Source organism: Staurois parvus, unplaced genomic scaffold, assembly GCF_062004578.1.
Source record: "Staurois parvus isolate SC_StPar_1 unplaced genomic scaffold, SC_StPar_1.0 ptg000011l, whole genome shotgun sequence".
Lineage (NCBI taxonomy): Eukaryota > Metazoa > Chordata > Amphibia > Anura > Ranidae > Staurois > Staurois parvus.
In genome coordinates this window covers 8,120,964-8,137,248 of record NW_028317807.1, presented here as the reverse complement: position 1 = coordinate 8,137,248, position 16,285 = coordinate 8,120,964, and the positions used below count along the sequence as shown (strand labels likewise).

The 16,285-nt window shown below is 41.4% G+C and overlaps 1 protein-coding gene across 1 annotated transcript in view; it reads left to right on the top strand.

The window, feature by feature from the left end:
• Window positions 1-16,285, top strand: part of KIAA2012 (KIAA2012 ortholog) — a 276,256-nt gene that overhangs the window by 134,333 nt on the left and 125,638 nt on the right. Inside the window, exon 12 of the mRNA XM_089670508.1 lies at window positions 8,138-8,206. Within this exon, the coding sequence (XP_089526634.1) occupies window positions 8,138-8,206 (69 nt within the window). The remainder of the gene's footprint in view (window positions 1-8,137; window positions 8,207-16,285) is intronic.

Below are 16,285 nucleotides of genomic sequence, written 5' to 3'. Positions count from 1 at the left end.
ATTAAAAGTCTCAAACATCAATAACACAGTACTGTGTGCTAAAGAAATCCTCCAACGTAAAGTGCATAGGTGTCCACAAATGCTTGACACAAAAGAAAAAAATCAGTCTCTTACTAGACACTTTGATCTCCAATCAAGAGATCAAATGAGCAGATGGTGTTCAGATCCACACTGACACCCTAGTTAGCCATATCAAGGAGATGAATGGAAGACGAATGGAGGACTGCAGGTTCACTTGAACGAATCCATCACATCAGACAGCTCTCTACATCATGCAAGGAAAGGTTTAAAACAGAAGAAGAAAACTTCATAATGCGACCCGATAAACCAGCACAAAATGTATTAAAGTATTGCACTTACATAGATAAGGTGCAGAAAGGCAGTGTAAACATTTAAAATTCCCGCGGTGTCAGACCATCGGCCAGCACAAGGTGACATCACAGAATGATTCGCTCGATGCGCATTTCTCCAAAAATGGTGTCCTCTAGGATTGGAGAACCAGAGGGTTGAATGAAAAAAACTGACAGATACCCACATCAACACAAATGATATGTGATGTGGAAATCTCCCCCTTCCCCCCTTCAGAATACACAGATCAGCGCTTGCAGCTATTGGCTGCAGGTGCTGATCTAATGTTGGTTTTCCATCATGATCATTCAACAGAAGTCGGACATTAGACCAACTTCTGTTGAATGGATAGCAGTACACACAGGCCAAAAGTCCACCATTTCCTACTTCCTGGTTCCTACTTCACACAAAGCTAGCGAGGTACTAAAGTACAGTCACCATGCTGCAGTCCTTAGCACGGAACACAGAACAGAGTGTGAAGGAAGCACGGTGTACAGTATATGCAATGAGCAAATATGACAGACAACACATTTATACAGTACTGTGCAAAAGTTTCAGGGAAAAATGCCTTAAAGCAAGGATGCTTTCAAAAATAATGCAATTAATGCTTTATATTTAATAATTAATGGCATAAACAAAAAAGCAAAGTAAATCAAATATTTGGTGCGTTCACCTTTTTCCTTTAAAACAGCATCAATTCTCTTAGGTATACTTATATACAGTTCTTGAAAGGAACTTGGCAGGTAGGTTGCTACATAAACTGGGAACTAACCACAGCCCTGCAGATTTAGGTTGTCTGAGTTGCTTCGGTCTCTAACTGAAATGTCAGAAATACTCAATGATGTTAAGTTCAGGGTTCTGTGGGGACAATACTTTCTCATCTAGGACTCCTTTTTTGTCTTTTTGTTGAAGATAGTTTTGTATGACTTCAGGTTTAGGTTTGGGGTTATTGTCATGTTGCAGAATGAATCTGGATCTGGTCAGACACATTTTTGTTGATGTTGCATGATGAATAAGTATCTGCCTATACTTTTCAGCATTGGCAAGGCCATTCATTGTTGCCTGATGCCAAATTCCATGTGCAGAAATGCATCTCCAGACCTTCAAGGAACCTTCACCATGCTTCACAGCCTGCAGGCACTCAATTTTGTACCACTCTGCAAACCTTCGACTGCTTTTTGTTGCAGCCAACTGTTAATGCTGCACTCAACAGTACTAAAAGCTTTGGCCAGAGCTACCAAATTTGACTGAGGATGATGATGATTTAGGAGCACAAATAAGAAGTAAAAATTAGCATGGAGGCTTCTGTGGAGCATATCTGATGTAGTGAGGTCTGTGGATCTTAATGAGTATAAAAGAAAGCATTTTCTTGACTCTTTGCTTTGGTTACACACAGGAATGGGGACAGCACGGTGGCAGCTTGGAGGCTGCAAAGTCGTATAAGGGAGCCTAAAAAGATATTAACACTTTAAATCGAACTGAACTTTTAAGGTGTTAAGCTGTGTAGATAGACAAAGGTTTTTGGCCCTGAGCAAATTGTCCCATAGAAAAATTGTCCCATAGAAAAATCAAGACACATTAAAACTGCATTTATCAGGGTATGCAATCATTATACAACCATTTATAATACTCTCTTAAGGTTGTAGATCTTTATCTTGAGCATAAAGAGGTTTAAATGTGACCATAGAAGGTGTGGCTATTTCACATCATGTTGTAGCAACCCAAATATCTGGTCCAGATCAAGAGCCAAAGAACAGCCAGATCTACTGGTAGAGGGACAACCTTAGATACAGTATGTCCAACATCTGGTAAAAAGCAATTTTTTTTTTACTACAAGGCTTTTACATTAGTATTTTGTCTTACAAGATCCTGATAGATGATGAAAAGCATTTACATATGACATAATAGCTCTCACATGAAACATCTGTCTGTTTCTTACGGCACTAAATCGAAACACAATAACAGAGGCCTCCTGTTATTAACAGTCACAAGGAAGTGAAATGTATTAATTATTTATATGTCAATTCTCTGAAACCTGTGGCCTGTCCAATATGCTTCTGACCCTTGTGACAGTAGAGGGGTTAAGAGAAGAGAGGCGGATTTGGGGGAGCTGCTGACAAGTACAGATGTAGAAACATGTGTGATCCATTTAGAACTTCCACTCATTGGGTGGGCCAATGCTGCTTTTTCTAGTGTAACAGAATTAACTCTTTATACACTATACAGGTAGTGTACTATTTGCACATTCCACTTTACCTACAAATACAACCTATACAAAAGCAAGACAGCATGTGAGCCAAACAGAAGCCATGTTGTCTAATCTTAGCATGTCTCTGCAACCACAACGCATCTCTATTCGTATACAGCGTTGTGCATAGTCTAGACAGATTTTGACAACCAACTAGAAATTGAAATATTATTAAGTGAGACTTCCTCTGGCACTTAGAGTCAAGAAAAAAAGAAGGGGTTGGAAAATGAGGTCCCATAGACACTAAAGAGCTGTTGTGCTGTGAGTTATTATTACTAATTACTGAGCCACAGGGGACATTATTTAAAAATGTCCTCATATTTTCAATGAGAAATTGAATAGACAGGCAGCCCCTCCTTCCCCACAAATTCCCACCAACCCCCAGTTTATTTCATCTACTCATCGGCTCCAGACTAAATCAATAGTCCACACTCATAGACTTGACTCCAGCACACTGTGATTGTCAGGAAGAAAAACAAACCTCGTTGACAAAGGTCTCAACAGAGTGCAAAGAATACAAGACAAGGTGGATGTCAAACAGATGTCCGGTACTGTTGACAAGGAAATAAAAAAACAAAAATATTGAAGGGGTTTTCTGAATAATAAAATCATTTTTGTATCCTGCCAGTAATTTAGGCCATGGTGGTCATGCGTGGCCAATTGTAGCAAGTGATGCAACAGATGTAAGGATAATTTGTTATAACCAGGCAGTATATGGCGTTCCTCCTCAGGAATTATAAGCTCCTATAAGCATTGAAGATGCTATTTATCATGTATAAAGAGGGACTTCACATCCTGTGAAATCCCTGAATCCAGCATTTGCTCCCCTTATGGGCCGTGTGCCACATTTACAATAAATGTCAGAGCAATTAGGGAGAAATTTTGCAGTTGAACTTGGCAGGTCTGCAGTCTAGAGAACAAGCAAGTATATTTAAAGCTGTTGTACAAGTGCCATATCAGTACTTCATTGTCCAGAAGAAAGATGTTTGTGTATTCACACCCCTAAAATTGGCCTACTTTAGTTAAAAGATCAGCCCAACCAATAGTGCCATTTCAGATATAGCAGTGGTGTTGGTGGGTTGAACTGCCCAATGATTGCTATATCTCTTGGAGATTTTAGCAGCAAAATCACCTTTGTTCCTGGCTTTGTTCTGCCCACCTTGGCCCTTTCAGTGCATGTTCAGTGAAAAGTGTGTCCTTTCTCTCTGTGCCACATATAACACACACAACAAATAGTGTAGCCCCTCAATCATTTTAAAATTTACATGAGCAGTGCACACCCTGAACAAAACACAAATTCCTAGCACTCAGCCGTCAAGATTAGACTGTCTAATCAGTTTCTAGTTTTAAGAGATCTGAGCTGCATACATTTGCAGATACCGTTATAAGGAAGCCGCACACTATGACAGGGCGTCTTGCGCAATCAAACTTTAGTTAACGAGAAGGTGAACAATGTAACATACACCAATCAGCCATAATTTTAGGACCACCCACCTAATATTGAGTTGGTCTACCTTTTTTCAGCAAAACAGCCCTGACCTGCTGAGGAATATATGCCACTCGTCCACTGAAGGTATGCTGTGGTATCTGGCACCAAGCTGTGAGTAGCAGATCCTTTAAGTCAGTGATTGTCAACGGAGCTAAAGTGGCATCACCAAAGGGCCACACATAATGTTCAATATACTGTATGTGATGCTTGAGAAGACTGTCATAAACTGCTGACATATTAAAGAAAATGAGGGTTAGATAGTGTGGACATGCTACATTTTTGGCTGGAGATATGTCGCAGAAGACTATATGAAAATGGGAACGTTAGACTTGTAGAGATCAATGTTATTACTCTAATCAAAGTTTCTACAAACTGCTGAGGTCTGAAGGCTGCAGATCATACAGCAAAGAACAGCATGCAAGCCTCAGGCAGCAGGTTGGGTACCAAGGCTTTCAGTCCTGTAAGTTGTAAGGTGGGGCCTCCATAGATCGGACTTGTTCCAGCACATCCCACAGATGCATGATTGTATTGAGATCTGGAGAGTTTGGAGAACAAATCAACACCTGAAACTCTGTTGTTTTCCCTCAAACCATTCTTGACCCATTTTTACAGTGTGGCAGGGTGCATTATCCTGCTAAAAGAGGCAACTGCCATCAAGAAAAACCGTTTTCATGAAAGGGTATACTTGTTTAGCAACAATGTTTAGGTTGGTGGTATGTGTCAAGTAACATTCATATGAATAGCAGGACCCAAGGTTTCCCAACAGAACATTGCACAAAGCATCATACTGTCTCTGCTTGTTTACATTCTTCACATACTTCCTTCTGGTGCCATCTCTTCCCCAGGTAAGTGATACACACACACACACACACACACACACGGCCATCCACATGTTCTAAAAGGATGTGATTCATCAGCCCAGGCAACCTTCTTTCATTGCTCTGTGGTCCAGTTCTACTGCTCGTGTCCATTGTGGACACTTTCAGCTGTGGACACAAGTCACCATGGGCACCCTGACCAGTCTGTTGCTACATTACCCCATACACAACAAACTGTGGTGCTTATTGTTTCTGCTTTTAACAGATCAGCTTTAGGGACAACATGTTTACTTGCTGCCTAATATATCCCACTGACTTTCAAATGCCATTGTAATAAGATAATCAGTGTTATTCACTTAACCTGTGAGTGGTCATACAGTTATGGCTGATCAGTGTATGTTACAATAGTACATAAAACCAAGCATGCATACAATGTAAAATCTCATACCTGGCTGTGATGCAAGCACACAGAACAACCTGAGTTTGTTATACAAAGCTGTAGATTTTACATGTACTTGTACCAATAGAGATGGAATTGTTGGTTAAATAACTTTTCTAGAACGCTGAGAAGATATGGCGACCCTCAGAGCCTATTTGTGTTACTTCCCATCATACTTTTGATGTTTTTTTTCAAATCTAGTAAATTATATGAAGCATTGTCAGGTTTGGGTAATGATTAACATATAGCTGACACTACAAACCAAAGCATTTCCCAACAACCTATAGCTTGCAGCAATTGATGGAACTGACATGTTCACTGCCTGTAGTGTCAATGATTGCTTGTTGGATAATAGAATGCATGTCAGTTGGTATAGAAGGAGAAGGCTTGTAAAAAAAGCTTTTACGTAAATAGGCTAATTTGCAGATGACTGAAAACTATGAGATGTAATAAACTCAAAATTATTTTATGGCACTTGTCATTTGGCACCACTGTGCTAACAAGTCTATATTTACCATGTACACAATAAGACTTCTAATTGCAATGCTGTGCTGGGTGCAGAATTACTTTTTATTTAATTTTCTTACCTAATTTATTAGTTACATCTTCAAAAAGAACAACTGAAGAAGAAGTATTGGAGGGATAATTACTAATGTAAGCCATAATAATCACCAAAAAGAAGCATATTATAATAGATGAAAAATGATCAACACAATTCTGCACTCTCTCTTGCTCTCCTAAATGTGCCCATACATGTAATGATTATAGTGATCCTGTACTTCATTTTTGTAAGTCAAAAGTACTGTATCACTTTATTAGCGAGGTCTGGCTTTCCCTGACTTCATTGCTAAGCTCCACCAACTACCACCTCTATCCAGTGACAGCATCCTTACTGTCTTGTTGGCTAGTTGTTAACCATGAAATCTGGTGAAGTCATGTCCTGGTAACAACGTGAAACTAAAGCAGCACACAGATTACTCGGTTTTCTTTCTTTGTGTTTTGCCAGCGGGGGGGTGCCTTTTCAGTGGGTAGAACACAATGGTTACTGCTAGGGGCTATAGCAGTAATCCTAAATCAAAAAAATCTCAAGGATGGTTGTACCTAAGTAAATCGATAGATTGACTTTGGTGCAATCAGCCTGCCCATACGTAGATGGAATCACAGCTAGTCCCTGCTGAACCGGCCAAATTTTAATCCATGTATGGCTGACTTAAATCAAAATGGAGCACAGAGGAGGCTTTTTTTGCTAATAAAGATAAAAGCAGGTTTAAAAAGGGTTACAATTTCCAGGCAGATCAAGTCATTTTACCTTGCAAAGGATCAGGCCATTTATGGTGCACTAGAATTCAAGGCAGAGAAACACCTGCTTGGAAATGTACCAGTCAGGATGGAAGATGTTGTTGTACAAGGGTTACATCAGTATGTGTATGCAATATCTACAGCAGGGGTAGGCAACCTTAAAGAGGTGGAGATCTACCTGAACAACATGGGAGAAGTCAAAGATCACCAGGCACAGTTTTGGCCAGTGTCACCTCCTCCCACCTGATTCAAACCTCTAATTGGTGGATTACCGTGTCACAACTGCGTGCATTACATGGGAATCATAGGTTTACATCAGGTGGGGAGGCTCCTCACCACCTGTTAAACACACTCGGAACGCTTTGCAGAGGAGCAGCAGTGCGTGCTGCTCCTGTGAAGAGCCCTTGGTTGAATCTGGCAGCGGCACTCTTAGGGCTCGTTCACATGTAAAGTTGGGTGTGGTAAAACCCTGCAGTTGAGTCACAGTTTTACCATCCCCAATCCCTACCCCCTTTAGCTGCTGAGGCAGCAGCCAAAAGTGTACGCATGCTGTGGCAGGAATTAAGCCCTCTGTTGCTTTTGGTGAGTGCTACTAGGAAGATTGACCCCTTTTACTTGAATGGGTCTCGATTGGCAGGAGCCCCACAACTGCATGCTTCTGGGGGGTCCAAGGGGTTAAAGCAGTTGGTGAGAAAGTAACACAATGCTGCCTGTTTAACCCCTTGTTTGCTGTACTGCACAAGGTTGCAGGACACTTGCAGAGTGACCTCTTTTACTTGAATGGGTCATGCTTGGCAGGTGCTTCACCCACCAATGATGACAGGGCGTAAGAGCCAGCACTACAGAGGATACATCAACATATGCGGCTCTTGCTTTCTACTACAGCTCCAGCTTTACAAGCAGTCCTTCTGCATTGCAATCTGATGCTCTGGGATGGGGGGCCAGCAAGCCTGGACCACAATCTACCAGTCACCTGGCCAAGTTCTACTGGTAGATCACGATCTACTGGTTGCTGACCCCAGTCTACAGTATATAATTACATCTGTCGTACCCTCCACAATCAAGCATAAATGTATGTATAAATGAGTAAATGTTCTCAATTCATTTTTATATTGCTTTTTAAAGTGTTGTCAGCAGATGCAAGGAAAATCTCCCTTTCTACAGATGTATAGCTGCATTTTTTATCTGAAAATGATTGAAGGAAAACAATCTGACTATGTGTACAGGAATTGTTTATTGACACAATTTCACAGAGGTACAATGATTTGTTCAGAAATAACAATGACCCACATATGGCCAGCTTTGAACATTCTGTTTTCATTCAGCTAAACCAGCACAGTGGAGCCTCCTGGAAGCCTGGGAGGCCAGACCTTATGTGCACTGAGCATTAATTGTTCTAACCGTGTAATCAGTGTTACATGAATGATGTCAGCTCAGCATGAGTTTAATTAAGACATTTTTCCATTAAAAACACATCTTATCTGTGTGCCTTCTAGATTGCCTCCCAGTGGAATCTGCAGGTCAGGAAGAACAATGGTCTGGCAGCCAAATGGATTCAGAAAAAGGTAACTGGGTATCAGGAAAGTGGTTTCAACCATTGATAACTGGTGGGGCTGACACAATGACACATTGTTTATGGGTGCACTACTGTTTGATAACACATGTGTGCCTTATAATGCCGTAAATCTACTCAGTTGTGTAATTGCTATTAAGTCAATGACTAGGTTACTGTTTAAAGTGTGAAGTGGCACCTAATAAAACACATAGCACAGATATGCAGTGGCCTGTGCTTTCAAGTTCTATCCAGTATTTTTCCATCTAGGGATATCTAATTTGAGAGCAATTTTGTATTGTGCCAGAGCTCTACTCTTGTGGTTTTTGTTTAAGTTTTGTAGATACTAAATGTTTCCCCTTTCTGTGTTCAGTACTGCTGTCTGCCCAGTGGTATTAAAAATCCTCTTTGAATACAACAGAACTTTATAGTTACTAACCCAGTATAAGGAAAAGACTAAAGATTAAAAAACAAAAAGAGTAAAATTCTAGGGCTCTTCCCCTATACATGTAACAATGTAACATATATATCAGTCTTGAAAATTTACAGTTGAAATTTATATGTGCCATATACCCCCATTACTCAGTCACTTCTGCTGTTTTTCATACTAGCAATGCCTGGCAGTCATGGATTTATTGTATGTGAACCCCGGGGGGTGTTCAGTTCATGAGCCCCACACAAGTTTAACTGGATAATATTTTGCTTCTGACTTGGATTTGTAAAACATTCGGCAAGATATGATAAACAGTGTTTACATTTTGAACTGGATTTTATGCAGTGGCAGGGGCAGACTGACCATTTGGAAACTCAGGAACTGCCCGAGGGCCCGGTGTCAGTAGGGGGCCCCATGAGATGCCCCTGGTACCTTTTTCATAGGTTTTTTTGACTTTGGGCAAGGACACAGGGGCCCCATGATCCCCTATTGCCCAGGGGACCCATGAGTTGTCAGTACGCCCCTGTGCCGTGGTATACTTGTATAACTCATGTGATGCTGATAGATAATATTGCTTCTTGGTACAATCAGATACATATGTATCTCTTATGGTCATTTGATAACTTTTAGGAAAACCTTTACTGAAAGCAATTCAACATTTAGCACTGCTGATCTTTCACAGATGAAAGGAAATCTAATTGATTTACTGAAGAAAAATGAGGTGCAGAACAGCAGTGGTGGTCAACCTAAAATTTATAGAGGGACTCAAGTGTGGCCACCAACACTTTTGGAGGGCTGCACAATAGCAGAGCATTTTTGTACCTCAACTCCCAAAGATTTTGGCCCTGCTGCTTTTTTTTCAGCTCATTGCAATGCACACTGAATAATAACAAATTCAATAGTGTCAGTGCATGCAATAATAGCTCCCAACATTGGTGTCAGTGAACGCAATAATAACCCCAAACATTGATGTCAATGGAATAACATTGGTGTCAATGGATGCATTAATATCCCCCAACATTGGTGCCAGTGAATGCATTAATAGCTCCAGTACTGGTGTCAGTGACATTGTTGGTCACTGTCAGTGAAATTTCATTTATTGGTGGTCACTGTCAGTGAAATTTAACCTCCTGCGCTGGTGGTCATGGCAGTGAAATTTAACCTCCATCCCCTCCTGTATTGGTGATCACGGCAGCCTGCTTCAGATTTGTAAAACAACCAGCAGAAGTAGATCACAAAAACAGAGGAGTGGGACCTGTGTCCCTTAGGCAACATTTAAATGACTGATGGGGGGGGGGGGTAGTTTGCTGCAGTCGTAGGTTGCTAAACAACATCTCTGGATGCAGCTGCATACTGTACTATGGCTGCATACAGACTGGCTGTTTAGCTGTTACATAGTTAGTCTGGCTGAAAAACGACAAAAGTCCATCCAGTTCAACCATACTGCTGTGCTGTGGCCAGAACCGCTGCAGAACTGCCATCCCTGGATGCACACTCACTGTCTGCCTTTAGGGTTGATTGTAGGCTCTGTTTATAATTCATATGAATGGTTGAATGCGAACAGCTGCCACACTGACCATTTTTACAGTGTACAAATCTGACAGCTACTGCTGAAAGCTGCTGCTGTTTGCACATACTGTGTGCATGCAGACTTTAGATCCACTGGCGAGAATCTACAGATTCATGGTGGCAGTGGCCCCTGGCTGCCCATGTGCGCCAGTGTGAATGTAGTCTTAATGAATATCAGCAGATTATGTGGTAAGTAGAAATGTCCTGCTTTCTTTAACTTTCATTAAAAGAGACAGGTCCAGTAGTAGTAGATCAGCAGTATGATTGAGACATCCAAAAGCAATAAAACTGAGAGGTGGGCAGCACAGCAAACAAAATACTAACATGCAAAACAAAATAAAACTAAGGGCAGTTTGCAGTTCAAAGTGCTGGCTAAAGGTCCAAAGCTGTCAGCAGATGATGCCTGAGAATATACCTTGTATACTAGTGTATGTGTGAACAGAAGAGCAGGTGGTAGTCTCGCAAATCTGGGAAAACATTGCCCAGTGCCTAAAAGACCAAAAGCCTAGTAAACTGTGATTTCCTAACCTCTAAAAGGATAGGAATTACTGGATCATAGGGACCCCTGTCTCACCGCTGGGCTTCAACAGTCATGCCGTCAAAGTCAACGTCTATGAAGCAGCAGCTTGATCAGGTCGGAGTACCACATCTACCTGGGCTAATCCAGAGCAATAGGTATTACTGGACTGTCCTCAGTCTCAGTCTCACAGAATAGACTGAAAAGTGTGTTAGCGGAAGAAAAGCATTGATCAGACTGTACTGATGCTACAGAGCTACCAGAGCATCCACTGCTGCATGAGGACCTGAAGACCCTCCACCTGAATCACACAGTCGACTGAGTCAGCCTGCCAATTTTTCACAAACAGCGGACAAGCCTGGAATGTGCAGTTCTCCCCAGATTAGGATCCCTTCTACTTTTTTGCAGCAGTCTGATTTCTGGTTCCTTCTTCATTGTTAATGTACACACCTACAATGGAGTTGTCTGACTGGATCCTGATCAGATGACCCTCTAGATGACATGTCCTACATCCAGCCAATTTCCAAAGCAACCAATAGCGCCATTCTGTAATTGGGAGATTAGATACCCCTAACGACCAAGTCCCCTGCACCGATAAGGTGTCTGAGACGTCTTCGGAGTCCTTCAGGCTGGCAACCATTGTGATGATTTTCCAAGCCACCAGACCAGAGATAATCTTTTTTAGGATGCCAGAGTAATTGGTTTGTTAGTTGTATGAACCAATTTCTCTCATGACTCTGATGTGGAACTAAGGAAATACTTCAAGTGATGTATTGGTTCCAATGGTTATTTCTGGAGGTTCAGGATCTAACCAAACCTTTTTAAGGAGTGGACTGTCCACATTACATTGACAATCACATTTTTAGCCAACTGCTCCCTCAATAGGAGGTCATCTAGGTATCCCTGTGAGCATAGTAAGGTCAGGCAGTATAAACTGACAGTGCTGAGTGCCCACAGAAAAACAAAGGTGGCATTGATTCACTGGTAAAATGGAGACATGCAAGTACACATCCTTGATTTCTACAAAAGCAAGAAAATCTCCCTAATGGATTTGAACTATCGCAGACTTAGTAGATTAAATGCAGAGCCTTTGAGTTCAAATTAAGATATATAGAACCTTTAGGTCTTGGATGGATCAAATACCCCCTTTTGGTTTTGGAACAGTGAAAAGGTTGGCGTATACCCTATAAAACCTTTCTGTTGAGGGAACCATGGCAATGACTTCTTGGTTTAAAAGATCAACAAGAGCAACATAGGGGTTCTTCTTGCCTGACCAAGATGCAGGTATTGTATGTTTAATGAAAATAATCTGGATGGAAGCAGAGACCTGAACTCTAGCTTGTAGCACCTAAACACCATTTCATTTAGCCAAACACCCAAGTTGCTTTCTGACTAGGTGACTCCAAAGGCTAACAGACATCCACCCACTTTGATAAGTGAGGTTGTCCCTTCATACAGAAGAGGACTTCTCTTGAAGGATTTAGAGTCCTAGGGTTTTTGTAGAGGTAATGACTACTGTTGTGGTACACGAGTACATTTACCACCAGTAACATGTTTAATGAAATTATCTAGCAAAGCAAAAAGACATTCACCATCAAAAAGCATGCAAGCATTTTATGCATTGCTGTTCTGTAGAGAGTTCTTTGTTTTTTCACTGACAGGAGACGACCAGCTGCATAAGACTTTCATCCTCATAGGACAGTAGCAAAAAACTGAAGCCTGCTTAGAATGGTAAGGGTTTTATCTGGCTTTTTTGATTGCCAGTGTCCACTTCTTCCTGCTGCTGCCAGTATAACCCAGTCATATCAGAATAAATACTGATCCTGTGTTTCTTATTGAACAATAAAGAAACTTTTTGTTCCAAGCATTTGCTAGTGGACAATTTTGTTTTTTAAATTTCACTCAGAATTGAGCTTTAAACATCTAAAAGTAACCCTGTGGCTCACAATAAAATATATGTGCTGCTGTATTTTTTTTAATAAGTGCCTCTGCACCTATAGTTTTCTCTTAGAACCTCTGCAAATGTCACATACCTTCATTGGAGGCCAAAGTGATGAGAGGGCTTCCCTTGCAACTCTGGTCTGAGCACCCCTGAGTATTGAGACAGGCATGCAAGGCACAAAGGCGAACCGGGTGGCCCATGGAGTTGGTCAGTGGAAGCGATGTCAGGGCTGTAGACAGAAGTCTTAGAGACACTCCAGGAGGATCCATTGCTGACAGTTGTGTGCCTGCAGTAGCATGGGGTGCAACCCATGACGTAGATCTTAGATTCAGCAGTGTGGAGACTATACCTACAGTGAGGAAACAAGCCGTTTGTCCAGAAGCCAAGCCGGGGTCAAGCACAGGTAAACAGTCAGAGTGAGAGACATGGTCTAGAGACAAGCTGGGGTTGTGCCTACACAGATTACTGGCAGGAATTCCCTGCCTGAGTGCTGACGCATGTGCACTTCTGTTAGCGTCCAGACAGCAAAGTCCCAAAAATACTTGTGGATCCTGCCAATGAACTCAACCTAAGGCAGCTTTCTTTGATGGGGTGGCAACAGTGCTGCACTGCTCCTGGATTCACAGCAGAGTTGTCGCTCTCATGTAGGCTGTGCCTGCTTGCACTATAGTGGAGTAAAATAATGTTGCAGGAGGAGTGGCTATCAGGATTATCACTGCTGATTTAAAAGCCTTGACAGTCAGCACCTCACCATTCCTAGCCCTGCTCATTGCTTTCTGCATTGACAGCACTGCCTTTTTTGCTGAAACTCTCCCACTGTGCCCACTGTGAGCTGCAGTGTTTGGGAGGGGGAGCACATGAGACAAAAATGAAGGAGGATGTTGCTTAGTCAAGGAAGATAAAGAAAGTTATTTGTTTGTTTTATGAGGTTTGGGCATCACATAGTAACTGCATTTTGGTATTTGTTTAGACTGTCATTGAAGAACCTTGAGTGTTTAAGCCCTTGTTCACACTCATGCGGTGCGGAATTCGCAGAGTTTTCATTGCGAATTCCACACCGCACCGCATCAAAATCGCACCCTGTTCATAAGAACCAATGCAGGGGTGTATGTTAAGTTAACAACACCTCGACATCGATCCACAAAACGTGGTGCGATGTGCAGAATCGGATCGCATAGGTGTGAATACCTATGCGATTCGATTCTAGTGTGGACCAAAAAAGGGTCTTGTACGTTTTTGGTGCTGGTACGGTGCAAATAGAGCCATACAAAATGTAAGGCTCTAATCGCACCACATACAAATCGCGTGTGATTTGTACAGGAATGCGGTGCAGTTTCTGTGGGAATCACATGGGATTTACCGCACCGCTGCAGTATGAACCTAGGCTAAAACTCACAAAGATGTGCATAAATGTATACATATAGTGTAGGTGTAAATTAGCCCTAAACCATCTGCAGTCTGCAGAGTATACATCTATAGAGATATTACATTAATAAATGATTGATTGATTGATTGATTGATTGTTACTCAGCATTCTGCATCATTCGTGCTGATGTTTGTTATGCATTGTATATCTTGTAGTGTTTTTTTTTTTGTCACATGACACTTTAAAGGGAAGACATTGCTTCATTCATTCTATGTAGTCTTCCAACAATCCCAAATCAAGAATATTGCTATGGTGCCCTGTGGTCATAACAGTGTATAACTAAATTAGGAGAACTTGAAATTCCACTGCATGTCTGGAAACAATAAGGCAGATGGTCATCCTGACATCATGGATCAGTGTTTCTTCCCTGTGATTTCAGGACAGCGTTTCCCCCATGCTGAAGTGATTATAGCTTGCTTTCCAGCAATAACTAATTGGCCCTTGTGCATTTGTTTAAATAAAACTGCATTCAGCTCAATACATCCTCCACTCTGTCACTTGGGCTCAGAGGTGGATTTACTGCATTCCTTGGAACTGGCATGTTTAACTCATTGGGCCCCATGCGTCAGAGTTTCTGTGCATAAAACTGCTATTATTTAGCCGTAACTACTGATCAAATCCAAACATGCCCTGGAAAATGACAATTTGAATCTAAAGGTTTGATTGTGGTGGTTGTGCGGACATAACTCCAACCCTTTGTACTGACACTATGATACATGAGGCCATTTGTGTGCTGGAATTTCTTCTTTTTGTAACTTCTCAGTTTTCAGACTGTTGCTTTATTTCTTCGTTGTAGTCCTTGCCCCCATGTTTTAGGATGTTCAAATAATTTGTTAATGATTCCTTGAAATACGATGTACCTACATAATTATTAAAATCTTTCTTGTTGTTGTCAAGATAAATTAGATGTTACTTGTTTTCTTTACAGTGCTGACCTCTATTTGATGGAGTGTACACAGATAATGTAATGTCTTCATTTAGTTTAAGACATTATACTTAGAATGTAATAGCTTGCATTAAAGTGACACTAAACTTGTGTGTAAATAAAGAGAATTATATTTAAATCAGTATACTTGACTCAAAAAAAAGAACATTTTATCCTTCCAAATCTCTTTTTTTTTTCTTTTTTGCTGCTGTGATCCGACTTCTTGTTAGAGGGTGACTACATTCATTCTCCATGGTCCCATTGTATGTAGGAACCTCTCTTGCTTGTTGCCAAGATGGACTAGGGACTATGGACTATTGGCTTTGGAATGTGCATGAAGCAGCGCACATGATGCAACTAATGTACCCAGCTCATTCCAAAGCAGGAAGGCGAAAAACGCAGTAAGAAATTTCATGAGAAATAGATTGCAGGGCCATTACGTAGTGGATGTGTATGGATTGTTTTTTAAAAGGCTATTGTTTAGTGTTGCTTTCAGCCAGATCTGTCATTAAAATTAGCACTTCATGTTAATCAATAGGCCAAGTGTCAGCATTAAAAGGCATGTAAAAGTGGCCTATTACTACAGGGTCAAAATTGATAGGAGAGGCATTTAACTTAACTTTTCCTGCATTTTAACACATGGGGGTGGATTTACTAAAGGCAAATAGAGTTTGCACTTTGCAAGTGCAGTGGCTCCAGAGTAAATGAGGCAAAGCTCTGCTGACTTCCATCATCCAATCATGTGCAAGCAAAAAAGTTTGCATGTGATTGGGTATTCTTTGCAAAGTGAAGCTTCGCCTAATTTACTAAGCTCTGGAGCAAATGCCCTTGCAGAGTGCAACTTCTCCTGTAAACTGCACAGTCAACTTGTCTTTAGTAAATCAACCCCATGGTCCACTGGAAAGGTAAATATATTGCTCCTTCTATTGAAGACATTGCTTCTTTCAATTTTTTGCTCTTTTGAGTGCCTTTAGCTTTCCATGTTTAAAAAACTTGTTTATTTAGGGCAGGCTTGTGTACAGTGATGCCCAGACAGCCCGGATTTCATAGCTGAAAACTATAAGGAGCATTATGGACCTTTCACATCAACAGAGACTGCCGAGAGTGTTGTTTTTAGTCAGACAGACCCTGTCTGGTAGACATGTAGTGATATACAAGGAAAGCAACAGCATAACACAGCATTGTGTATGTAGCCAGGGGCTCAACCGGCTGGAGCAGAGCTGGAAGCGGAGTGCTCGGGCACTACCCTCCCCACCACTGTGCTGACAGAGTGGGCTGTG